This window comes from Notothenia rossii (assembly GCF_949606895.1).
Source record: "Notothenia rossii genome assembly, chromosome: 3".
Classification (NCBI taxonomy): domain Eukaryota; kingdom Metazoa; phylum Chordata; class Actinopteri; order Perciformes; family Nototheniidae; genus Notothenia; species Notothenia rossii.
The window spans coordinates 84,498,749-84,526,695 of NC_136901.1; the positions used below are offsets into that span (position 1 = coordinate 84,498,749).

General features: G+C 40.9%; 1 protein-coding gene across 1 annotated transcript in view; it reads right to left on the minus strand.

Annotated features, from left to right (window-relative positions):
- Positions 1 to 202: 202 nt before the first annotated feature.
- The window catches only part of slit3 (slit homolog 3), a 228,619-nt gene continuing 200,874 nt past the window's right edge, over positions 203 to 27,947 (minus strand). Inside the window, exons 27-38 of the mRNA XM_079671338.1 lie at positions 27,233 to 27,330; positions 23,593 to 23,732; positions 20,990 to 21,083; positions 19,065 to 19,202; positions 18,233 to 18,473; positions 16,658 to 16,788; positions 5,584 to 5,738; positions 4,847 to 5,007; positions 4,217 to 4,366; positions 3,528 to 3,685; positions 3,179 to 3,384; positions 203 to 3,080 (exon numbers count right to left, since the gene is read on the minus strand). Coding sequence (XP_079527464.1) covers positions 2,827 to 3,080; positions 3,179 to 3,384; positions 3,528 to 3,685; positions 4,217 to 4,366; positions 4,847 to 5,007; positions 5,584 to 5,738; positions 16,658 to 16,788; positions 18,233 to 18,473; positions 19,065 to 19,202; positions 20,990 to 21,083; positions 23,593 to 23,732; positions 27,233 to 27,330 — 1,926 coding nt within the window. The 3' untranslated portion in view covers positions 203 to 2,826. The remainder of the gene's footprint in view (positions 3,081 to 3,178; positions 3,385 to 3,527; positions 3,686 to 4,216; positions 4,367 to 4,846; positions 5,008 to 5,583; positions 5,739 to 16,657; positions 16,789 to 18,232; positions 18,474 to 19,064; positions 19,203 to 20,989; positions 21,084 to 23,592; positions 23,733 to 27,232; positions 27,331 to 27,947) is intronic.

Genomic DNA, 27,947 nt, shown 5'->3' on the forward strand with positions numbered 1-27,947 from the left:
ACGTGTTGCTTTTTTTTTTTTATGGTACTGAGTTAGTGAAAGTATAATATGGATATGCAAATCTGAGAAAACGATCAGCATTACAGGTCGGACATATTTTACCCAAATATTTAAAATGGTCCTTGATCAAACCTGCTGTGATAAATTAAATGATATGTGAGATTTGCAGTAAAACATGATTTTCAGACTCAGACATGGAAGATTAGTATAGATTCAATGGTAGTTTAATTTGAACATTCAACATAATTATCAATTATCATCACTCACATATTTGTGTTTTTTATAACCTAAGATCTGGTAAATGGAAATAACTGACTTTACCATTATTTTCATTGTCAATAACTCTGTTTGATTCTGTTCACAACAAAAAACTAAACCTTTATGATCAGCACACAAGGGGACAAAGGACAAAATAAACTGAGAAATAAATTGATGTGAAGACAAGAATTGGAGCAAAGAATGAGAACAAGGGGAAGAGGAAGAGATGGTAAAAGCTAATGGCTGGAGACGTCTTGAACCAAAAGGCACAGGGAAATAAAGATGGGAGAAATTGGGAAGGCGAAGGGAAATCTAAGAAATAAAGAAGTGAGAAAAATGATCAGATAGAAGGAACAGTAGTCATGGAAACTTGACAGACATTTATATTACTGATATGTCTCAAACCTACAATATTAGAGCTGTGAATAAACAGTAAAAGAGTGACAACACTTTGCAACTGTTGTAAACAAAGCAGCAATGTATAAAGTCAACAATACAGTAGTAGTTACATTATAGTATTTGCTATACTTTTAATCATGTTAGTCATTATAGGCAGTTAAGAATCGTACTGATGTGGAGGATTTTTTCAGCTGCGTAGTGACAGTGTGAAGGTTTGCTGATACAGACTGGAGCACACTGTTTTTTGGTCAATAACAGCATGCTGCTTTTTTTCACCTCCATCTGACAAAATCAAATGATACACTTAAACATATTTGAAGAACATGCTCTATGGAAAGAAGTGTTTTTCTGTATAAACCTTAAAGCACACCAACAAATCCGAATTACATTGTTATCATATAACATGCTGAATGCATCACACATTAACTCTGTAAGAGCAAAGAAAATGTTCCTGGTAATGCCGCAACTTCACATTAAACATGAGGCTATACCAAAAGGGCTGTGGCAGGGTTAAGGCTTCTCCTGCTTTGGACCCAATTACATTTTATAGGGCATTCAAAGACAATCCGATCAGAGAGATGCATATGTATTTAATATAACCATTGTTTATTTGGAAATGTAAGAAAGGCCGGAATTGTTACTGTTTTATCAGTGAGCCATGTACCTTTATCAACCCAAAGCTATTGGACATTCCGAAGCAGTTAATGACAAAATTGCAGGAACATATTTTAAGTTCAAAATAAGAACTCCCAAGGCACTAAAACTTCGAAAAATCAACAATATCTGTCAATTATCTTTGACATACTCATCTGTTAAGGCAAATGTATTTGACTTTGGCATAATGACTTGATTAAAGTTGCTTCCCTGTCAGTCAGAATGCATGCAAGGCAGTTATTCAAAGGGTAACATAAACCAGATGAAAAAACTAAATATTTCCTGTTTTTGCTCCATTGGTTTGATATCTCACCCTACTGTAATGATGTAGAAACGTACCTCAGGGTGTGGCAGTGCACCGTGACATCACAGAGCAAACTTATGACCACAAAAAAGTACCCTCATCAGTGATTCACACTAGAAACATTCATCCACAGGAGACAGGGAAACAATTATTTTCAGCACAGCATCAAATTACTCTTTAATAATAGGTGTTTTGGTTCAAAAAGCATTCAATTTCCGACTATGCTGTGAGCCCTCATAACTGCTCATACATTTCCTTGGTATCTGCAGCTATGTGTAGATTCTGCATGATGGTGAATTTACTGTAGGGTTTTCCTGATGTTGATTTGAATGGGAATTTCTCACTTATAAAGTTGAACTTTTTATAAAGGAGAAAAATATATTTCAGATTTTCATGTCAAACCTCACGTGGCTCAAAGTCTGGTGTGCAACAGCAAACTGAAGAATAACACAACATTAGATCAATGTGTTAGATCATCTCTGCAGAAAGAGTCTTTTATGGTTTTTCAATGAACTCGCATGTGAGGATGATGTCCATTATATAGTGAAGCAGGTTAGCTAGGCACATACAGTTTTTCCCTTTCTCTCCAAAAGGGGGAGAAACAGACAGATTTCCTCACACACATCTCCTTGGTGTGACATCAAGGGAGCTCTTCACTCTCGGCCCTCCTCTCTCAGTGTCCAGAGCTATCAGCACTCACATTAACGTCATGCAAATACACTTTGAAAATATAGAATTAATCGGGTTAGGGTATATATTTATATAGATTTATACATACATACAAATTCATATACTTTTAAGGAATGTTAATCTATTTTGTTGTGTATTTTTTCTCCTTACAAGGTACAAAATAACTTTCCATACTATGTAAAACATTATATAATCAACGTATTAAAAGAAACACACAACTTATCAGTCCTTTCATCATCTTTTAGAAAAAAAAATCCATAATAAAAATAAGTTCTATGTTTTTTCTCACTTATATCTTACAATATATTTTCTCTCTGTCAAAAAACACGCACACATGTCCCATTTTTGTTTTCGTCTGTGGTTTCTCTCGGTGGTGGTCAAACTGAATGTGTAAAAAAAAATATCACATATTGGTGGAGTTCATCAAGGTGAAAAAATCTCAGAGCAACAGTCACGTTGACTTGTAGAATTCACAAAATGGCAGCGGTGGGTGTTACCAATCAAACGAACAAATGGTGGTGTTACAAAGGGCACTTGGAGCAGCCGCACTCCAGAGCAGTTTCCATCTCCTCGGAGTACGAGGTGCCGTCTGTGCATCGGAAAACCGCCTTCCTTCTTCTGCTCTTGGTGACGCCACAGCAAACACCCGAGGGCGCTGCTGCCTGGCAGGATCGGGGACAATCCATGCGGGGAATCTTCGTGGTGGACGTGCATGTTTTCAAGGGGTGGTAGCGTTTCAGCAGCTCCCTCACCATCTCTCCTTGACATGTAAGCTCTAGAGGTTAACAAAGACATAAAACACACACATTAAACACTATGTACTTATTTTGTCATAATTTCCTCCATCTCTTCTTCCAACATTCTCCATTTTACCTGTGTCACAGCTTGGCCCGGTGTACCCCGGCTGACAGTGGCAGATGGGTTGTCCTCCTTCGGACACGTGACACTCCCCGTGTCCGCAGCGCTGCCCTCTGCAGGCTGGAGGCTCCTGCCGTCGATCACAGTACTGACCCTGGTAGCCTTCACTGCACTGGCAGCTGTAGGACTGACCCTTTGGCACACACAGACCCTGAATACATCTGGAGTGAGAGGAAGGGAATGGAAGGAAAGGGAAGGCAGGTTAGATGGGGGGAATCAGACTTGCAGAAATTAGTGCATACAGTAAATCCATATGATTTTTCTGCCCATACAACAATGCATATTTCCTGCGGCCTGGGCTCACCTGCTGTTCTGACAGGCGCTTGGTGCCGTCGTCTGATCACACAGGGCCCCGCTGCGTCCTGGAGGACAATCACATGTTACCCCCGTCTCTCCTCCCTCCCTGCATGCACCCTGGGCGCATACACTGCAGGAATGGCACCCTGCGAGAAAGCCCTCACTCTGTTAACAGAAGAAGAAAGGGAGAAAATACTGTCAGGGGGGAAGTGAGTGGACGGGCCTTTTATTGATAACAGAAGAAAGCTGAGGGGCAGTTAGCTGAAAAACATTTTGATGTTGTGTGAATACCACAGACTACCTGTCATCCATTATTAATATTCAGTGATGCAAACAAAGGTATGGTGAAAAAAGAGATAACTATTCGAAGCAGAAAAAAAACAGCGTAATATACCATCTGACAATGACAGATTTTTATTTTTGGATATCCCCTTTCAAACTCTATTCTTGTTATTTTTAACAACTTTTTTTTGTTACTGTCATATAGTATTTTATACCTGTTAATAATTGAGTCTCTAATGTCTCATTAATAACTATAAGGACCATATCAAGGTGTGCCTTAACCTCACTGAGCTGATGTTATTTGAGCCTCTCAGGAGAGAGCTCTCTTCCACCTGGTCGTAGAAAAGCTCTTTAAATTCGTTAGCATAGCTAGCTAACCAGATGCTAAAAACAACAGATCGCCACTGTGCTTACAACTAAAGACACAACCTCGCAAACACTGCGGCATGTGTACGGCTCCTTATGGGTACTGCAATATTTGAAGATCTGGAGCAGCGTTCCGATGCTCTCCGTTACACCTTCCAGACGAGAAATAACCACATGAAGACCTATGGTGAAGACACGTTACGCTCGTGTTGTGTTCAATGAACCTGTCCTTGGCCAGGAAAAACAGGCACTCGCTTGTTTAATTATTTTGCGATCTAGATTTCTTCTTCTTTTTTGAAGTGAGAAGTTGTCCGTCCTTCAGTCGGACTCCCCCCCAAAACGAAAACTTCGGTTCTCCACGCATTACACAAGTCACCCAAATCAGCGTTAAAAAAGCGGGAGGCGCCGAAAAGCGACTAATTTACATCACTGAATATTGTTTCACAATGGAAAGACATTTATCTAGAACAGAAAAGTTTAATATTGTAAACTTCCCAAAGAAAGTAATATAACATATTTCGTATTTTAATTTCGTAATTTGACATTTCTGCTACATATCTGCTTTCTCTTTCAGTCATGCATTTCTCACTGTGGCACTAAAGACTGCTTTAAAGATTCTACTTGAAATACATGATGCCGGTTTTTGTTGCAAAATACGATGTTTCCCCTTGTTTATACCTTGGGCTCGACCCCTTGTGGCCGTGCTCCTCCTGAACCTCGGTAACTCAGGTCTTGAGGCTCCCCATTGATTCGGACATTGTGGATGCAACCATTAAAAGTCTGAGGGGAACGTTCAGGGCCGGGTCGTAAACCTGAGGCCACCACCTGAGAGGGTACGCCTGGAAAGCAGAGGAGAACAAGACAGGTTATAGAAAAGGAAGATTATGATTGAAGAAAAAATAATGGAAATAAAGACAAATTATTCAAATTAAAAGCATGATTGCTTGATTCGTGAACTCATACTCTGGTTTCAGTATTTGTTGATTCTTCGATTAAATCGCAATGTTGCAGCAAGAATAGTCAAACATAGCTCTCACTGCATTGTACAATACAGCATTATGTTTCTTTTAAGTACTTGAGAGAAAAGGCTGAGTGTTCTAAGGGGCTTGTCTTGATCTCTTTTTTGAGGGAAAACTTGAACAAAAACCGTTCTACATCTCCTCACCACATCCCTTGGTGGGATTTAGTCTGTTTCTGTGTGTGTGTCTGGGTGTGTCTGTCTGTGTCTGTCTGTGTCTGTTTGTCTGTGTGTTTCTGTATGTATGAGTGAATTTGCATGTTGTGGATGAATGTATATGTATGAACCATGGCAAACATCTGATCACAACCACACAAAAGCAGTAAAGGGCAGTCAAAAGTCAAATCTATATGTTCAAAACATGTGTCTACATGTGTGTAAGTGTTAGTGTACGTACCTCCTATGTAAAGTTGGGTGTTGTGGTCAACAGAGGGCTGGCGTGCTAGCTTGCCGAGGCTCTTGGGAGCACCGTTATCCACCACCAAGCTCAGTGAGCGGTTCTGAATCAGCAGCTCAACGGTGTGGAAAAGCCCGTCATTCACCGACTCCACGCTACAACAAAAACACACAACAAAAAGATTTTCAGTATGTTTCCTATTACGATAAATTACTGTTGAATTCACCAGACAGGAGAGTTATGGAGGGAAAAAAACACGGTTAGCGCAAAATATACCAGACACAAAACAGACCCCAAGCATTTTCAAGTCAAACCATTTTTTCTTTGTTTTGTGTTTGCAAATCAACCAAAGTAAAGGAAAATAAATTAGGGAAATCTGTGTTGAAATGTTATTCCCAGACATAAAACAGACTGATTACATCCTCAATGCAGTGTTGTTTTGGGGGAGATTATAATGTGCCCTTGATGTAGGCCTTGGTTTCCTAACATTGGGGTTGTGGCCCAGAATGGGTCCCCGCATAGTCTTGCTTATTCACATGAGCTGGAGCCTCGGGGCGAGACTACATTTATACAATTTAATGGCCAGACCTAACCAGTTAAGACCGTTGTGTTAAAGAAAGAGGCTCTCTTACTAGAGCGCTGATATTTTTTGGTGATATACATATTTCCACTGAATAGGAGAATGCTATGAAACAGGCTCATGACCTTTTGCACCATGTATGACCCTGGGAAAAAAGTGTGTGTGTGTTTTTGTGTGTGTATATGTGCGCCTGAGATTCCCCACTAAGTGGTTTTCTGCTGGAGGGGAGACAGACAGCTATAGAGACAGTGGTTTGGCACAGCTGACAGAGGGAGAGAGAGAGCGAGAGACAGAGAGGGGAAGAGAGGTAGAGTAGATGGTGGGGTGGTAAAGCTGACTGTGCCTCCGTTCACCAAGTTATTCCTTCCCTGAACCCCGGAGAAAACAAGCAGAAAATCAAAAACACAAAAGAATAAGTGAAGACCCTCTTTCCGCTGGTGGTCTGCTGCAGGCTCCCACAGCCAAGCATCAAGACAAAGCTTCCCTTTGTCTGCAGACATGCATTGGCTAACTATCGAAGGAGCCTCAAGTGAGCAGTGATTGACAGATGTTTATAAATCGTTCAGATTACAGTGATGTTACATTAACAACAAATGGAGCAAGGTTGTGAGGTCTGGAGGTAAGCCACATAGAAAACAATCTCCATACAAAAGCAAGAGAAAAGATTTTTGAGCATATGCAGTAGCATAGGAAGTACGGTTAAAATGTTTATGTACCATAACCGTCTCAGAAAATATCATGTGCTTAGGGTTGACACTATTTTTATTTTACCGTTTTCATTTTATTATTATAATTATTTATTAGGTATTACTTTTTGATACTTATTAATTTGAGTTAGAATTACACTCAAGGATCATAATTCTAATCACATCCAAAAAAGAATAATAAACCGGATTCTGAAAAATATTATAATTTGTTGTATAGACAATCTCAAGCACGTTAGTTGAGATGTAAGTAGCACTAAAGCTAAGGTGAAATCTGAATATAAATATCTGTAAGCTCTGATGATATACAAATAAACACATCAAGATAACCGGCAATGTTCATTCCTTAGTATTCCGCTGCATCGCTTATCAGAAGAAGAAGAAGGAGATAATTGTGAGATGGAAACTATGACGGTAAGAAGTTGAAGTAAATAGACGATTGAGAAGTAGCAAAAGAAGTTCAAATGAAATTAATAAGGAATTGGGGGAAAATAAATGAAACAATTAAATAAAATCCTTTCTGAAATAGTTTCTTTCACCAGCTGACCAATAGTCATAAAGTGTGCATTTTGTACTGTTCATTTACTTTGCATTCTGTTTTTTGCACCAAAATATACACATCTTCAATTTGGAAACTATGCCTGCTTTATGCAGTTTAGTAGAATTTAGCTGGCGGTTTATTAAAAAAAGAGCTCTTACTTCACTGTGGACCTAACACAGACACATACATGGTTTCCATTAGGAGCCATATAATGTAATAATGGTCTCAAACAGGCCTGCTGCAACCAAACAATGAGATGGTCTGCTATTCTGAAAGATTAGCTCTTTATCTCACTACTCTCTTCTCTATCCAATTTTCTCTCCCTAAACATGTCTTATCGTTCTCTTCTTTCCTTCCTTCCTTTGCATACTCCTTTTCCTCCCTAACTCCTCGCGCTAGACTCTCTACTTCTCTTTTCGCTCATCTGTTCCCTGCTTTAAGACAGTAAGTCACGTAGACTCCTTTTAATTATCTCCTTTTTATATAAGCACTTAATTCGTTTTTAAATGTGTTCATGTGGCTGCAAAAATTAAATCAAACAAGCAGCTCATACATTTTATTTTAAATCAGGTTTGAACTACAGACAGACAAACAGACACACAGACAGACACACCCGCACCCACACCCACACACTTAGATATTAACGTCGCACACACTCGTGGATATTAATGTGCTGTGACACAGAAGCTCCACTGGGTGGCAGTAGATGACTGATGGTAAATGCTTCAATGTCCGAACAGATGCCAGACCTGCAGGGTTGTGTGTGTGTGTGTGTGTGTGTGTGTGTGTGTGTGTGTGTGTGTGTGTGTGTGTGTGTGTGTGTGTGTGTGTGTGTGTGTGTGTGTGTGTGTGTGTGTGCGTGCGTGCGTGCGTGCGTGCGTGCGTGCGTGTGTGCGTGTGTGTCATATTTGTTTTTACAATATCAGGCATCTGTGTTACAAAAAAAGTGGAAGCTATCCAGAATTTCCCTGAGACATGTTTGAGTGTGACACACATAACAAATATACAGATGTGTATCTCAATAGCTTATATTTTGGTGAAAGCTGTGTGAGGGATATTTCTACTTTTTAATGAATTTTTTTGTTTTTCTGTGTGACTGCATACGTCAGTGTTAGTTTCAGGTTCTTTGAAGTCTGCTGTGTTGGCTCTGCATTTAGGGAAAAAGCAGCCTATTATGAAATTTTATAAAAAACAAACACACAGCCGTATCAGATTTCAACTGCCCCGCTCTCTTTTATCACGATGTTATTGCAAAAACCCCACAAGGGACGTCAATTTCCTGTCAGTCCAAAATCAAAAACACCCTGAATGATACAGAAAAATACACTTCACTTAAATAATTACTTCCTATAAACCAAAAAACTGGCTTGATTTTAATGCAACTGAATCAAATACAAACCCAGAAGTAATGACAGATCTTTGAGTATATCTCAACCTGCAAAACATGTTTTGATTAAAACAACTACGCAGATCCACTTTACACACTGTTAAATCTAATTAGGAACTGCTATCTTTTACTTCCAATGTTTCTAAACCACATTTAGGGTCTTTGTGTTTCCACAGTATATGTGTGTCGTTGCATGACGACGTGAATTATTTGTTTTAGTAATCATGCATGTTTTTGTGAATATATATACTTTTTTGTTTCTCGCTGTATTTTTGCACATGGTCTTTAAACCATAAATGTCCGTTTCTGAGTCTGCAAGTGTGTGTGTTGTGTGAGTGAGTATCCTTCCATTTGTGTATGTATGAGCATGTGTATCAGTCTGTGTATTTGTGTACGTTTAGCAGCCCAGTCTGATTAAAATGATGTTCTGCAGACAGAAATCCCAGTCCCATATTGCCGTGGTAACCTCAATTAGTCATTGCTGGGACGGCAGCTGCTGAACGGCGAGCTCATTCACTGTTTTCTTTCTTTTTTCAACTTTCATTAAAGCCGGCCGTCCGGTTCGGATGAAATTTGTACTTTTCAGGAGTGGAGTCTGAAGATTCCAGGAATGAGCGCTCGTTGTTTCAGGCATATAAGGTTTCAGTATTAGACTGTTTGAATTGCCTCTGAGCGTTGTAAACTTATAATGTTCAAGGACTGTCTGTTTGCTTTAACCCCAGTGCAGCCACATTCAGGTCAAACATTCAGTCACTCATCTAAATCTGGGCATCATTTAATATTGTAAGAACTATTTCGAACTATAAAATACAAGTTAAGTTGTGTGATTAGAACAGCCATAGAACATATCGTAGCCACAACTTTTTTGTATTTATTTGAAATGCCGAACAAGAGGAGAAACCGGGTTACAGTTATTCATGGGTGTGTATGGGGAGTGATATATAATGGTGCATGGAATTCACTGTGAGTAAAAAGCACACCTGTAAAATGTTATGAAGATAAATACAGCCCTGCGAAAACTTCCTAATGTAACTGATGTGGATTTTACTTTGTAGTGCTTTTATCATAAATTACATTACATGCATATGTGTACCTAATGTCCCCAGAGTATCTTCGGACCTATAACTCATTTTAGTTTGAATGAGTTTCACTTCTGAAATGCAATACGTTTGCATTTTAAACTTTTATAAACTTTGGATAGGAACTTCGTTTTTTTCTCCTTGTATTCCCTTTGAGGGCATGTGGGGGTTCACTCTATCCCTCAGATAATAATGCCTTCAGCTCTGCATCTCATCAGGAGCTATCATGCTTTCTGCCAACGTATTAAAACTTATTAAAACCCGCAATGGTGGCATATTGATTTGTTTCATACCTCTTAACCAATAAAATACAAAATGGTATTAATATTGTTCACTATTCTCTCTCATTCAGTGAAATAAGTAAGTATTTACTGTTTAGTTTATACAATAAGTATAGCAACTGTCCCACAGTCTTCTATGTTCTTTCCTGCATCCCTTACCCTCTCCTGTCCTACCATCCATCATGATTCCTCCTTAACCTACTTCTTTCTTTTCCCCTCCTTTCTGTGGGCTCATCCATCCATCTATCTCTTCCTCTGCCCTTAACTTTCTTTATCCTTGTTTTCCCCTCCCATGTAGCCATGCCTCCCTGTGTTGCTCGCTGATGAATAACAGTAGACGTGCTCTCTTTGACCGGATGGGAGATTAGTGTGGCATTAGTAAAGGGCAGCACATTAATACACAACACACACACCCTCCTCCAGCACATGTGTTCATTCAACACCAGGCATGCATAACCACCCTCATCTGTTGCTAATGAGGGCACAGTGAAGGACTTGTACACCTTCCCCTATCTCTCTTTCTGTCACTCTCCCTCCCCCAGCTTTCTCCGGGCTCAAAGCTCAGCTAACGCAGGTTGTATGTTTTTTATTTTCATTATCATTCCCTCTGCATTTCCCCCCTGCCTCTTTCTGTCCGCCCTTCTGAGATTCTTCCTCTCATCTGCCTCTCTTTTCTTTGTATTTTCTTTTTTCTAATCCAATTTCGATTTATTTGCAGGTTGTGCCTCCTATCCAGATGTGATCTGGGCAGATGTGCATGAAACTATAGGGATTTGCCCATGCTTTCTTTCCTTTCTATATGTTGAGTGTTTCCATGTACAGCACACATATGTACATATGTGTACCAGACCTCCTATTTTTCCTGCTCCACCGGTCTTTTGCAAGTGCAACTTTTTTGTTGGGCAACAATAGACCTCTCACACAACCAAATATGAATAGCAAGCCAATTTCAACTGGTCCGATTGAGGTGACTAATTAATTTACCAGAATTAGTTTGACATTAGCGTATCTTGGTCTGGCAACAACTGCTATTTTTCAGCTCGTCTTCAAAACTGGCTTGAACATAATGCCTTTCCTGTGTTTCTCACAAGATAACCAACCAAGGGATCGCTCAGGAACATCCCCAGGACGGGCCCCGGTTGTAAAACCGCAGTAACTGCACAAACAGTGCCATGTTTGGGATGTGCCAGAACTCCTGCTCTGAGACTGCCGTGGTTAAATAGTTACGCCATTCTGGACAGTATCAGTTGAATGGTGGCAGGACGTTAAGCTGTGCCTGCGGTTTGAGTCATTTTACAATGTATTTCCAAATTAGGGCAGATAAGATAGGCCATTTGCAATACTCAGACTCATGCAATCAAATGATGGCACATACAAAGGAACACATAGGGGCTTGTGGTAAAATGAGCCCCAGGCTTTGAGCTTGGCTTGTCTTCTTCCAGATTGCAAAATGTTAATCATAACATAGAGATAGTGTTTACTTAGTGCTTAGCATTGTGCTCAGACATGATTTGGTTAAATGGATCTGGTTCCTTGTCTGGCTTTTAATCTTTCATGTTACTTTCCTGTGGACCTCCATCCATGCTCTCTATATTATTTGTGTTTATCTATGCCTTTCTTTTTCTCACATTTAATGCTTTTCTTTTTTGTTGCTGTACACATTCTTTAGCCCTGTGTGTTTCTTTTTTAAACACTTTCTTGCTCTGTTTCTCTCAGCTCTGTCCGTCTCCCCTCCAGGCGTGGCCCGTGTCAAGTTAACAACACCAGGCAAGGATAATTCCCTTACTCACTCTGTGGTTTACTTTCCCCCCTCTGCTCTTCTCCTTCTTTCACTCCATCCTTCTGTCATCCCTTCATCCTCTTTCATCCATCCTGCCATTCAACCGTGTCTCATGGTCTTTTCATTTCGTCTGTTTCTATCCATCTGCTTTACCCCTCCTTCTTTTCTCCTCTAGCGGGCAAACCTATTCTACCCAGTTATCTCTTTATCCTGTCTGCTGATTTGCCACTCCTTGCCGCCCAGCATCAGTCCATCCATCTGTCTTTCTGGCTATCTCTCCATCTTTTTCTGCCTCTCAACGGATCAATCTGGCTTTCTATGCGTCCATACGTCCCCCTGGCTGTCCTCTTTTCTCTCCTACTCCACCTTTTCAACCCAGACACCACCCCTCCCCATCTGTGCCAGGTATTAAAAGTTAACCCCATCGTTTCATTTTTTCATGCCTTCCTCTCGTCACAATGTGCCATGAAATCGGAACTAGGGATGCCATTAGAGCAGAACTTTAGATACCAAGTTGATGACACTGGTTTTTCTTTAGGATCGCAGGTAATGTTCATGGCTAAAGACTAACGTACCCTCATTACCCGGTGCTATATATCTTTAACAACAACCTGTAATGACATCTGCAGGAGAAGCGCTAGTTAACGATAGCTGTTAGCAGCCGGTGAGCAGTACAATCCTGCTTTGCTAAAAGACACTTTCATGGAAAGTACAGGTTCCATTGAGTTCCATTGCAATGTGTTCAAGTTCAATTGAGTAAAAATAAGTATTGAGAGAACGTGTCTTATACAATGATTTGTTGTGATGTAATCTTTCAAAATGTAGTTTTTCATGAAAAACCGGAATAAAAAACAGTCCTATTGAATTAAGTATCAATATTCCTGGAGTTGGCATAGACTACTACACTCTGGTAATGTGACATCCATATTGGGGAAAAGTAGTACATATTCTAGTAAAGTCATGTTGGTGATGAGTGTTTTTACTCATCTACCCACCCAGATTACAAACCATCAGTCATGTAACGATACAGACATAACAGAAAGAAATAGAAAAGAAAATAATCCAAAAACTAGTGACAGTTGCTCGTTATGGCAACAAAACCGTCTTTATACCCAGATGATCTCTAGCCATATTGTAGCCCCGCCGTAATCTCCTTGACAAGGTCATGGTCTCTACATGCTTCAGGGAAACGTCTCTACAACTGCGCACGCTCTCTGGCCTAAATCCACCTACAGGCTTCAATACAGCATCACATTATTATAATGAAGCAGTTTGTATGCATCAGTTTATCAAGGGTCAATGATGACATCATACAGAGTTCACATTCACCAACACACTGCCTCTAACCTCTACACATAGATTTACATTCTTACTGTGCTTTAGCGGTTGTAAAACTCAATTTATATTAATATATGCAACAGCAGAGGCATAATAGTATAGCCCATATCATCAGATTTCAACAGCAGTGTGAATGTACAATGCTCTTAAACCTTATATAGCAGAGAAACTGTCTTTTTGTCCTGGTCCAAATCATACTTTTCTATACAAATCTAAGTCTCAAACTGAGTGGAAGCACACTGTCTGCTTGCAGCACACAATTTATGACAGAGCGGACTGAATGCGTCAGCATAGACAGTATGTGTGAACACTTTCGTGCAGACACCAAAAAACGTTAAACCAAACCACATGGGTGTCCATTTTGGACTATATCCGGCCATTAACAGTTTAACACCTTGCACTAAACTGTTACTGGCAGGAAAAGACTCCATCATTCCTCCTCTTCATGTCATACGTCATGTCAAGTATAACAATTTGAATCCCTGCATTATATAGTGACAAAATACCAGGGTTTAAAAGAATCATAATTGAAATCTCTGATGCAGAAACGGTCTTGCCCTTGATCTTGTAAATTGTGGCTTCAGTGCTCTTCTAAAACAGCTGCTTGCAGGATTTATATTGTGACATGTCTTAATCCTGAAGTCAATGTGTAATAAACCGGCTGCTTATTATCATCAGAAGCAGTAAGGCTACCTCCTCCTGTGACCTTGTCTCCATCCACAGTAACAATAGAACAGAGGAGAGCCAACATCAAAAAGCCAGATGTCACATGCTAAGAAAATCACTGATTCAATTACATAGAGAGAAGGAATGGGAGTAAATGAGAAAGCAATAAACCCTCATCTGTCTTTACTCCATCTTCTCTCACTTCGTCTCTCTGTCTCGTAACCTCTCATCATTCTTTTGCAGTTGGCATTTTTACCCTGACTGGATAAAGTCATTCAAAAGTGGTACGAAAAGCATGTTAAATATCTTACTGTAACATTTATCTTCATACTTGGGTCTAATTGCTATAAGAAATGAGACCTTGGTCAGAATGATTGGTAGCCTCTGTCTCGAACCAGTGGTATTGTTGGGTCTCTTTCAAGTTGAATGTTGTGTTTTTAAATCCTTTCCAAGCTCGACTTTAAGTTAGAACTTACTTTTCCATCTGCATGTGACACCTCCCATTATCTGCCGCTGTGAGAAAACTGGAAATATCCGCTCTATTTGGACTGGCACAGCGGGGCCTCTCCATGCCTTGTTCAATAAAACTCTCCTTTGACACTCAGTATTACAGTAATGTAGATATATTCATTTGCTGCTTTATTCCACTGCATGTATCTTCCTTACGCAGTTTAACAGATTAGGTGTAAAAGCTTGAAACACATCATCTTGCCAGAAGTCCTTTTGGTTATTGGTATTTATTCAGATTAAGTGGTAATGAAATATTGCTTCTGAATGTATTTCATGTTATCACGTTTGCACTGCTGTCTGTTTCAAACTGAATGTCCCTCGAGACAATACATGGGATTAAATCTTGTGACATATATCCCTCACACATCTCCCTTCCTCTTTCCTGCTGCCACAGACAGTACAGACAGAAAGACAGACAGAATCAATAAGAACCAATCAGCACCAGACAAAGATGGACAAGAACCTTTTCTCGCTCGTCTCTCTCTACTTTAATGTAAAGTCAGGCAATCCTTTTTCTGTCCCTCTTTTCATTCTTTCCTTTCCTACGTCATGCACCTTCTCTTTCCTTTCAACTGTTCTCTAAATCCAACCTTCAGGTCCGAAAGCCATTAGGCCTTAGATTTGGGTTTTCCTGTACAGCAGCTCACACGACGTGCATCCTTTCTGCATATATTATTATCTGGTTAAATCTATTTTGTTATAGCTAAATTTAACCAGAAACAACCTGAATGTTCATAGTAGTTTCTGAGGCTTTAGAAAATAAACCGTAATGGAACAAATTACATATTAATTATTGCAAATCATCTATGGGATGAGACAAGTGCAAGCCCCCTCAGGCTAATTTCTATATTAATATTCTTACACAGTTCGACACAGCATCAAATGGCTTATAATTCATTCATAAACATGGCATGTTATAAGCCTTAGGAGACTCATTTAACCAGGCCGTGTTTTGAAATAAAGTGTAACTTGTATTCAAATATGCGATACAATCCACTAAAGACACCAGGGGAAATGTTGGCAGTGCCTTTAATGATTAGTATTTCTGCAAACATGTATAGTTGTACGGTAGTAGCAAGTCTTTTAGTCTTCTTTTTGTTTCTATATAATACCACATGCTGAAATATAATCTGCATATGTTGCATAAAAGCCCTAAATGGTTTCTCCTGCAAGTGTCTACTGAAAACACAATCATGTTCTTTTCCTGGATTACCATTGCCCTTTCCATAGCTTACCACGGTATATCCATTTCTATGAAACTGTTAATGTAGTTTATCACATTATATCCAGGGGCTTCACCGAATGAATGGGGGATTTGGTTTTCACTGTTTGAAGATTTATCTGGTGGGTTTCACTCAGGGACACGACTGTCTAGTCAAGATTGTTAAGGAATTTTCTGAGTTCATGTTTGTTTAAAGAGGGAAGTGCTTGTACAGTACATGGAACTGCTACTGTGTGTGTGTGTGTGTGTGTGTGTGTGTGTGTGTGTGTGTGTGTGTGTGTGTGTGTGTGTGTGTGTGTGTGTGTGTGTGTGTGTGTGTGTGTGTGTGTGTGTGTGTGTGTGTGTGTGTGTGTGTGTGTGTGTGTCAGAATAAGCCAATGGAATTGTGCTCTCATGGCCAGATCAGCACTTACTGAAAAGTCCTTAGTGTAAATAAAAAATCTCACATCCTTGAAACCTTTAGTTGTGCGTATGAGTCTATTTCTTTCTGCTCTACCTTGAACTTTTGTAACACTTGAGTCTTATTTATGTTAAGTTAATGCTTTCTGATTTCTAAAGTGCGTTAAACTTTCTTTGAACCCATGTATCAAGTGCAAAATATATATATTTCATTTAATTGACACAGCTTAAATAAAGAAATTGGAATAAATGTGCATGTGTAATTGAACGTAAACAAAAGAGTGAACATGCAAAAGCAAATTCAAAGTCAATGTGTGGGTTAACTAGGTTAAAACTTGATCTTCAGCATGTCATACTGAGGATAAGAATGAGGCAATTTGCTTCATTGCAGAGGACAAGAGAGCAAGAGAGTACTTTTATGTGTGTGTGTGTGTGTGTGTGTGTGTGTGTGTGTGTGTGTGTGTGTGTGTGTGTGTGTGTGTGTGTGTGTGTGTGTGTGTGTGTGTGTGTGTGTGTGTGTGTGTGTGTGTGTGTGTGTGTGTGTGTGTGTGTGTGTGTGTGTGTGTGTGTGTGTCTTTGTGGCATACCTGTAAACAGTAGTGGGTGGGTAGGTAGCGATGTCGTAGATGAGTCTTATGTGTCCCTGGTACAGCTCCAGAGCCAGGGGGTCGTGGTCTTCCTTATACAACAAAATACCGTTGTCTTTATCTGTAGCCACCTGGAGGGACAGAAAGGTAAGAAATAAAGTAATAATTGAAGACAGTACAAAGGATGACTGCGGCAATACACCTCAATCCATCACCTTCCGTCATGCAATGCCGATTGCCTTTGTTATATTAAAAGTAAGCTAATTGATTTTAACCTCTGGTGATTTGTGTGAACATGTTTTTAACTTGTTTTTGAAAGTGAGAAAACGCTTTTGTTCCTACTGGGTTTCACTTCCTTACCATTGACTTAGCTTTGTAAAATCTAGACCGCTCAAGAGAACCTGGCAAAGCCCCTACAAGTAACTGAGCTAGTTCCTAGTTTGATATAAGACAGACATTTATGAAACATGAAATACTAATGCACTTTGATTAAAGTTGGTAGCTCACAACCCGTTAAAGAACCTCTTCCAAAATGAGAGAACCTGTAAACTCCATCGCACACGTCTCTAAATCAAGGTCACTCACGCCTCCCTCCCGCACAGACACACTTGACATGTCACACTCGCTCGCATGTGCCGCTGAGCGCTAACTAACTACTAGCGAGTGGAAATGGGGCCAAGGGGCCAAACGCTTAACACTCTGGCTTCAATGGAGCATAGCCAAGTCAACACCTGCTAACAAGCTGCTGGAGAAAAAGAAGAGGGTCGAGGCGGAGTGAGAAGACAGAAAAGGAAGAAGAAATGTAGAGCACCGTAGAGAGAGAGTGAGAGCGGGATGGAAGAAAGAGTGAGATTTAGGAAGGTGGGTGAAGAGAGAGCTGGTATGCAGACGCAAAGAAAAGAGGAAAAGTGTTAAAGAGAAAGAGAAACACATCCAGTGATTTATGAAGTGCTGTGGCCCTTTCATTTTCTCTCTCTTGCCTCTGAGTCAGGGCCTCTCGGTATACTTTGAACAGTCTTGGCACTGACATTGAAAGCTCCTGGCAGGAAAGCAGAGGCTTACACACACATACACATTCACTCACACTCACATAGGTCCAAACAGGTGGTAAATATCAATTAGTGTGCCCTTCTTTTCTTGTTTCTCTTTCACGCACTTACGCTCTCATTTACAAAGAGAAGGAAAATACGTCTTTATTAGGATATTATTCTCAGGTGTCTGAAATGTATGCTCTGTGGGAATGAGCGAGTGTGTGTGTGTGTGTGTGTGTGTGTATGTGCGCATGGAAACAGAGGGTGTAGCAGATGTTTGCTTTGCTTCGTCGGCACTAAGTCGTGCAACTCTATAGGTTTGATTTGAGCAGCTCGCAGCTCTATTCCAAGTAGACCATAAATGTTTTCCAAGTAGCGCAGCAGAATATGGCTTTTGTACTTACAAATGTTGACTTACCATTAAAGATGGGATACATTACAATATATGTTTAGCTTAATCCGTAAAAGGAAACGTTGTACAAACACCTAAGAGACCAGATTTCTACAAAAAAACCTTGTTAGCAGAGGTCAAAGTCGGCCATACCTGTAATGAAATATGCGCGGTGGGACGGAGTTTCGCACTTGGCAGCTCGACATATCCATCCCGACCCAGGAAGTGAACAGTGGCCATCTTGTCACATTTGCTGCCGTAGAAACCGGGCATGCAGCGGCAGACGGGTTCCCCAGCAACCACCAGGCACTGGGCGCCGTTCTGGCAATCGGATTGGTCGCAGGGGCTGGTCTGAAGCAAGATCATTGGTGGAGGGTTTTCACAGAAAAGCCCGCTGAGGGAGGAAAGGTAACACAGGATGAGATAACTTGTTGAAATGGCTTTAATGAGGTGACTTTCTGTGTCAAAGTCCTCTGATAAAATGTGTTTAATACCCGCTAGGTTTGTCATTGCATTACATTCGGACATTGTTGAAGCTGTACAGGTAATATTCTTTCAAGGAAATGGACATGTTTTATCAGTATGACACAGCAAACAGATTATACATTGTTGTCCACGCTATCTTCTGGCATCTTTGAAACTTTCTTTGAATTTCCTCTCTTTGCCCATAATGCATCCATCTTTCCACTGCTGTCTGTCTCCTTCATCTGTTTGTTTCCTGCATACCTACGACTTCCTCTCTCTCACCTTCTGTCTCTCTCTATCTGTCAGTCCCTTGTGATGAATTTGTTTCTCTCAAAACAACAGTCTCTGCTATAATTAACCACATGGAGCTGCATCTGTTGCACACACTCACACACACACAAACACACTCATGCACGCAGTGGGTCGAAATAGTCAAGTGCCATCTGTATATCCTCCCAGTCTGGCGCTGCAGAGAGTGGCTGTTTTGGTTTCTATTAAACCCATTTTCCAAGACTCTTACCTGAATCCCTCCTTACAGACGCAAGTATATCCGTTAACAGCATCCACACACTCCGCTCCGTGTTGACACTTATTCTCCAGACAGTCATTATAGTCCTGCTCGCAGTGTTGGCCCACGTAGCCCGGTAAACACTCGCACCTAGTGGCATGGAAATATGGAGATTACTGAGTGTGTGCAACAGGCTGATTACAGATGCTTTACTGCACCAAGAGGTGACAGGTTGCAGTTCTTTTCTACAGCGTGTATTTTAAGAAACAGCTGGTCCATGGCCTGTTTGGGGATTGATATTGGCGAATTATAATAAAAAATGTTTTATTTGATTGCGTCTCTGGCTCTATAAGCTGCTTTAGCTGAAAAAGAAACAACATTTAGATGAGACAATAAGGATAAATGTTAAATTAAGTAATATCTAAGGAAAAGTGGTGTTAAGTATATTATACTTGTGTGGGGTGAACAGATTGTTTATAAAGTGCCATCTGTTGCCCGAAGCAAAATGTCTTATCTTCCAAAGAATGTTTTATTTTAGTTTTACGACAAAATAATTAGCGTTTTATTTCATTTATCTAATGGTTAAAATATACAAATCTTCAGTTTTTCACATAACAACAGCAAAGAAATGGTAAAGTAATTAGGTACGTTGAAAAATAATGGCAGGATAATGGTGATGTGTTGCTGAAAATTGCCCACATTTAAGCCAGTTATAAGGAAGACGATGATAACATTAGCTAAATGACTGCAAGTGTTTGTGTAACGGGCCGTCCACACTACAGCTTCAAAAAAAGCTTGGCGGCGGGCGTGTCTGAAGCTCGACCAACAACCAATCACATGAATCTCCCGCCCCTGACACACAAGCAGCGGTTTGATTGGCTAGAGCTTGTACTGGCATATGATTTGATTGGCTGTCGCTTCCACCGAAAGCTTCAGAAGCTTCAGAAGTTGAACATTGCTCAACTTTTGCATCCTGAAACGCCAGGAAAGCTCCGCTCTGCTAGCCAGAATTTAGTTCGGCGAAAAGCGAGGCAACGTGACGTCACCCCGTAACGGCCCGTCCACACTACAGCTTCGACAGCTTCAAAAACGGTTTCCAACGCGTCTGCCCATTCACTTTGAATGGGGTGACGTCACGTTGCCTCGCTTTTCGCCGAACTGAATTGTGGGTAGCAGAGCGGAGCTTTCCTGGCGTTTCAGGCTGCAAAAGTTGAACAATGTTCAACTGCTGAAGCCGGAGACGCCGGAGTAGCCAGCGTCAGCCAATCAAATCCCGTTTATGCAAATCTGACACTTCAAGCTCTAGCCAATCAAACCGCGCGCAAGCTGGGAGAGCCAGACCGCAGTTCATTTCCTCATATTCCAAACGAGAAATTACGGTAGCAAATCACCCGGTTCTTTACGACCAGAACTATTTACTGGGATACAAACCGGAGGAACCAGGCATGGAAGGAGGTGGCAGAGACAGTGGGTGAAACTGGTAGGTTTTCGCCTGTTTGGGGAGTTTATATATATATATATATATATATATATTGCTCGCATAAAATCCCCGGGGTTTTTTGCTTTGTATGCCGGGGGCGGGACATTCATGTGATTGGTTGTTGGTCGCGGTGCTCTAATAAAATCCCCAAGCTTGAGACACGCCCAGCTCCAAGCTTTTTTTGAAGCTATAGTGTGGACGGGCCGTAATGGTTATTTTACAAACCCTGAGATTAACTCGATATTTGCTTCAAATGTTACTGTCTGCCTGGTTTTGTATTTGTCTAATCAAATAGACACATTCCCAAAGCAGTGATGATAATTCACATTTTCCTTGTTTCTTAAAATAAATGACTTTTAGCATTTTGACCTTGACGCTTCGGTCACTTTGCTGTCACTCCCTGGGATGTGACCTCCGACCCTTTTGAGTGCTGACCTCCTGCGAAGCTGTCACTCACCTGTAAGTGCGGCCGACATGGATGCATTTTGAGTCGTGCTGACAGGGGTCGAAACCATGGAGACAAGAGTCAACCACCTCGTCACACAGGTCACCTGGTGACAAAAAGAGAAAATAAATGTTTATTTCTTTAGTAATTAAATAAACATAGCTAGTCAATCTAAACCATCACGTGTGGGGAGGTGTTTTAGCTTTTGTTTTATGCAGATTACAGCATCATTCAACAGAAATACAGAACATAGGAAAAAGGATGATAAAAAGAGATGGGAGGAGAGGGCTAGTTTCACATGTTTTCTCTGTCAGCTTTAAATCACAGCGGAAAGAGAGAAAAACAAGGGTGGAAACCGATAATTTATAGATGTGTCTATCTTGTTCAAAGCCTTTCACACACACACACACACACACACACACACACACACACACACACACACACACACACACACACACACACACACACACACACACACACACACACACACACACACACACACACACACACACACACACACACACACACACACACACACACACACACACACACACACACACACAGAGGGAATAGCATTATCAGCTTTTTCTCAGAGCTGATGGAAACGGGGGTTAATAGGCTGTGTAACAGTGGCTGCGGTTTACTAATGTACTCAGAGACACTCACACACACTTGCAGTCTCAAAGGGTGAGAAGGGTTAACAGTGTGTGTAAAAGCAGTAGCTGAAATTGGTCATATGAAGGAAGAGGGGATTGAGAAAGGTCAGGCCCATTTCCATCCTTCTCTGTCTGCTTTAATCTAATCGTGTTGCCTGACTCCCACCCTGTATGTCTCCACCACTCTCCTCTCAAGTCGCTTTGGATGCTAGTCCTTCTGAGCAACAGTGCAATCCTGCATCTGCTGGAAACCTCAATTGAGATCTTAAAGCAACAGCAATGGTACAAGAAGCTTCATTGGCAAGCTTGTTTACACTTTGAAGACTCAGTTAAAGAAGCCAACATAAATGTATTAATGTAAAATAAACAGCTAGGCAATGGATGAGGTGGTTTCAGAAGATGATACACATGTTGGGACACATTTATGCATTGGCCTTTCATTTCGTGCCCACTGTTTGTGTTTTACAGTCCTTGTGCCATTAAGCAATAGATAGATTACCATTTTAAATTTGCTTTAACACAAAATAAAACACTTTTGATTCAATATGTTCAAATGCTAGCAAGAAATTGTTTATATGTTGTCACAATTTTGAGGAAGGCATCTCAAAATGTGATGTAATAGTTTGTATAGCAAGTCAAAAAGTCCACCTCACAACATTGTTGCTCCTTTCCAAAAATGTCAAACACTAATGTCTTTATAGAAAAACATTTTTTTGCATAGTCTCCATAGGGACGTCTTGACCTTTTGCTCGAGTGCCAGCTTGGAAATGTTAAAATTTGCAAACACAATTTATCTCATTATCTATAAGAATGCAGCACATTTATCCTCATGTCCATTTTTTTCTTTTTGAATTGCAACTCCGGGGTTGTGGAAATGTTATCTCAGCTTTTTAAAAGGTCTTGTGACCTTCATTCCTGATTTTTTTCCTCCTCACCTCTCTGGTGCAAATCGGACGAGACAGTCCTCGTTGCTGAGTTTGGAGAAAGCTGAGCAACTAGCGAGAGACTGTCCTCTTAATGTGACACCTGATGATTAGGCCTCGGTTCACTGAGCTCAGTGCAGCCAAAGGAACCAGCTGCGTGTATGTGTGTGTGTGTGTGTGTGTGTGTGTGTGTGTGTGTGTGTGTGTGTGTGTGTGTGTGTGTGTGTGTGTGTGTGTGTGCGCGCACACAACAGCTGTATGTGGTAAGGTGGCTGGCAATGTAAGAGGCTGCTCAATGCCAACAACGATAATGACATGGTGAGTGTGTGTATTTTGACTGAGATCCAGTGTCAAAGGGGACCAGCTGTGACTGTGTGTGTGTGTGTGTGTGTGTGTGTGTGTGTGTGTGTGTGTGTGTGTGTGTGTATGTGTGTTTTAGAGGACACTGTCACAGATATAAAAACTTCCAGTCCAGCTAGATTTTTCTACACCAACCAAGGATCTTCTCGGTTGTTCTGCCCTTTATCGGCCTTTTCTTTCCCCTTTTCCCTTGCTATGTTTATTTGTCCCTTTCCTTCTAGTGCCATCAGTCTGTCATTCTCCACCCTCCCTCTTTGTCTCTTTCCTGTGTGATCGCTCTTAAACCTCCTGTAGGAGCAGTTTCACTGCAGAGAGGCTGTCCATTACTAACTTACCATCCAGCAAAGTGGAAAATGTGATTTGTGCGTGTGTGTGTTTGAGTGCCTAGTTGAGGGACTTGGTGACAGTCCCAGCCTCATAGCTCATGGGGCAAACACTTCGGGTTTCAGAGGAATCAAAGAGTAGAAATAGACTCAGTGTGGGTAAGTGTGCATGTGTGCGCGTGTGTGTGTGTGTGTGTGTGTGTGTGTGTGTGTGTGTGTGTGTGTGTGTGTGTGTGTGTGTGTGTGTGTGTGTGTGTGTGTGTGTGTGTGTGTGTGTGTGTGTGTGTGTGTGTGTGTGTGTGTGTGTGTGTGTGTGTGTGTGTGTGTGTGTGTGTGTGTGTGTGTGTGTGTACCTGTGTAGTTGGGGGGACAGACGCAGGTGTAGTTGTTCACTCCGTCGATGCAGGTGGAGTTGTTCTCACAGTCGTTGTCCTCACAGTCGTCTGGGTTTATCTCACAACGCTGGCCTTCAAAACCCGGTGGACACACGCAGCTGGAAACACACAAACACACAGTGAGCATTATAAGATGGTGACTGAGCAGATCTGAGCACACACTCCTGCTGCACAACTTGAAATAAAACCAGCCGGATGAATCTGCTGCTCAGCTTCATCTCCCCTTAAATTATCGTATAAGGGCAGACAAACTATTGAATCTGTATTCTAGTGGCTTTTATTTCCACTGGTTCTTACACACCACTGGAGTCTTATCAAGATAAATCCCTTATTTTATAGCAGAAATTAAGTTTAATTTTAACGTGGCTGTTTAAAGTTTTACTACTCCTGCCTAGCACTAACCCTCGTTGACTATTTTCTTCTGCTCTAAAACACATGGGAAAGCAGTCTTCTCTGTTGAACACAGCCTTTTGATTCATGTCTTCTTGTTGTGTCTTTCCTTAATAAATACCAGAATGTCCTTCAGGGTCTATGAAAAAACCAAATCAACACATCTCGAGCAAAGAAAAAAAATGCAAAAACAACGTTTTTAATTTCTGGTTTGACGCCACTACAGTTACCACCTGGGCGAGTAAAGGAATTGTCAAAGCCAACTTTCCCCCTCATCTTCCTCCCCAGATTTATTTCACCCTCCTCTTTTCTCTGCAGCCCTTGATGTCTCTCCTCTTCCCACCCTCCTTATCTCAGTTCGGTTAACTCCCTATAATAGATCACATGCACTCAAAAACACACAGCGCCTTTAGGTAAAGATAAACACCATGAATCTGACCACAGCTGCACTCAGCGGTTCGACCTCTCTCACGACTGTCTCTGCTTCTGTTGGTCTCTTACACTTCACTGAACAAGTTTCTTTTATTGGATCAAAAGATTTCAGAGGAAGGTCATCCTACACATTTGTGTGAGGAACCGAATCATCCCACACAAACAGAAACTGATATACTAAACTGATCCTCATATTCCCTTGCACCTGTGAATGTGTTTCATTGATTCAAATGGTTGTTTGCCATTCTAGCCAAAAAGTAAAACTGTCTCATCTTATTTTCCTATAGTAGACAGTGTTTATTTACCCTTTTTGTCCTGATAAATGATTAGCTGTCGGTATGGTTATATGTTTTAATTTGCATAAAGTTATACATTTAAAGGAGTAATTCCTCTGCAAAGTCGGCGCCAGAAGAAAATGAGACAAGGGAACATTTAGGAGTTAGGAATAAAACGTTAAGTTTTTCTAAGAAATATAAATGAGAAAAGACGGCCAGCGCAGACAGGGTCAGACAGAGAGCACTGCTCCACCAATCACATCCCAGTCTTGACATTTAAAGGACATTTTTTGACAAATGGGTCCCTGCTAAGAACCGAGGCTAATTGGACTTATTGAATATCCCCGACCGATTATATAACATGATAAAATGTCAAAGGGGTCTGGTCCCCAACTCTTTCTGTCTGTGAGTCTCAGAGGGCACACGTATCCACCTGTGTTGGTATTAACATTTAAGAGAAGATCTGTAAAGGGTAAAGAGACCCCTAATAGCATTACCACGCAGGAAGTTAAAGGCCAGATGCACATCAAAGATTCACAAAGGGCAAAGGACTTGTTAAGGTACAGGCGGATCTGGTTAAGATATTCAGGACAATTGTTTCAATCAAAGCTGCTGTTTGTCATGAGTCCGAGACAAAGAGGGATTTGTTTGAGACACTGATGACCGTGGCATGTGTGTGTGGACAATTACAGTATTGGTCATGAAGAATGTAGACTACGTTTCTCTCTTTGTATAAATTGAGCAAAATCACTTGTAAGGCTGCCGTAAAGAGGCCCTTTCATGCTTTTGCGGTTCTCAAATGTTCCTGTGTGTTGTATATTTTGTGTGCATCTAAATGGTCTGCAAAGGCTGAAATCCTTGTGTTCCCTCCACAGGGAGTTTCTCTCCCACACACTCCCCCCCACCCCCCCCAGCCTGAAACGCCCAATAGGACTCCTTTGTGTTCTTCAGAAACATAGTGACATCACTACGTAAAACGTGTGCTTCTATTGGCTAGCACTCCAACACATTGTTTGTGATAGGGTAAATGTTGGGACACCTCTAAGCTGTTACTAACTGGTTTCAGACAGAGGGTGAAAAGAGGTTCTGCGGGACAGTCACTATGATAAAAATAAAGACCTTTTTTTAACATAAAAGGGCTCTTTTAATGCTGACGCTGTTTTTCATCGCTGCAAAACCTTTATTTTATGAGTGTCAAATGTGGTGTATTTCTGTTGTGGTTAACTTTAATGGCAAAAGGGCTGTTTTGTTAAAGAAATCACCAAATAAAAAAGTCACACTACTCACTTCAATTCATCACTTTTCTTACATTTGGATTACTTTTGGTTTGTGGTCTGCTACTTGAGCTCCACTTGGTCTCATGTCACTATATGTTTAAATTAGGCGTAGAGGTGTGAAAAGCTATTTTAAGATCCCGCATCGGCTGCACTCCCTGAACAGCTGCTGCGGAGATGCTCTTGACCTCCGGCGCCTCCTGTGGAAGCTGCAGGAGTCAAACTGAAATTGTGTTGGGCAGCTCCCAGGTGTGAATGTGTGCAACTGCATGAATGTGAATCAGGGGTTCCTGGACAGGAGCGAGCAGGACGCTTATCCAGGATGAATATAAATGAATAAAGGGGTCAAGGCTTTTTGAATGGGGATTAAAGCTTATGCTGTTCATCAGCTTAAATTACTTGACAGTTAAAGTATTATGGATGTTTCTTTTAATTGGGGATTGTCTGAGGAATGTCAAGGGGGATTTATTTTTCCATAGTCCAAAGAAAGTCATTTAGAGAGCTTTACATGTCTATTGTTTCGCTTTGAACACACTGATTGCAATAAGTCTAAATCTTTTCAGTGGATATGTACAGTAAAAAGTGAGAGCCAGAAAGACTGATCATGTTTCATCATGCATGCATGCTGACAAAAACACAGATACCACATACATTTGGGTATCAATGCTTATTTTAAAATGAAAGGCTCATGTCGACATCATTTCTTTGTTGTGATAGATTATATTATATGGTGCTTTACATAATATGTGTCTAACCACCAAAGAAATACCACACATGGGAACAGTGTGTCGTCATATTAATGGAAACTCAGTTGAGCGGTGGACACTGACAGAATTTTAAAACATCCCTTGGAGCATGTGAGGAGGTCAGAGAGGGCGTACAGATTTAATGAGCAACCCAAATGGGGGTTCCTTCTTCCTGTCTTACCCCCTCCTCCAACCCCACAGCAAACACAGGCAGGAAAACGCATCATATGGTCAAAGTAAGTTGCTATCTTGGATAATGCATTGTCCAGTGATGACTGTCCAACCTATTCATGTAGTCAATATTTATGTGAGCCGAGTAAAGTAAATTTTTCTTTAAAATGAGAATACAGGGGGATGTTTATAAAATAATCACACTAATAGAGAGGTGTGGCAGTATAGTGGCATATATTAAGCTCAATTACACAGCTTTGGGGGTTTGAAACTACTATATAAGACATATTATTTAACAATAGATTTGTACCTGAAGTGGTCTTCAAAGCCAGGCTGGATGTGGCAGGTTCCTCCATTAGTGCAGGGGAAACTAACACAGGCATTGATGGGTATTTCACAGTTGTGACCCTGGAGGAGAGGACAAGCAGAAATAAAAGGTTATAACTGGACATCAGATTTGATTATTCTGGAGATAATATGACGACAGTTCTGCATTTACTTTGGCTCTCCATTACATGTTCCTGTTACTTTCTGATTGTGTTAAACACTTGCACTGACAGCAGAAGATGTGGCTAATAAGCTACATGCTAATGATGGGAAACGTATGTTTGGGTGACCAGATGGTGCAGGGATAAAGGCAATCGCCCACCAGAGACATGGGATCAATACCTTGCATGGACCTAAAGAGTAAATACAGCTGGCAGTAATGGTGTGCCTGCAAGCACTGCAGAATTGAAATACATCTCTCTGGGATTCAAAAACGTGTATAAAAACTGAATTTCTATTTTAATATGGAAAAATTTTTCACTATTGCCTTTTCCAAAAAATAAAAATAAATAATATTTTTGGACTAATGACAGGTTGACATACAATGACCATAGGTGTTATTGCTTTTTCAAGGAATAAGTCAAGCTGGGTAGGCCAGACAGTTTCCATTTAGTTTTTAGACGCATATCTAACTACCAATTTTCTGCTCAAGGACCTGAGACTTTTTTTATATTGGAGATGTAGCGAAAGCCTGCCAA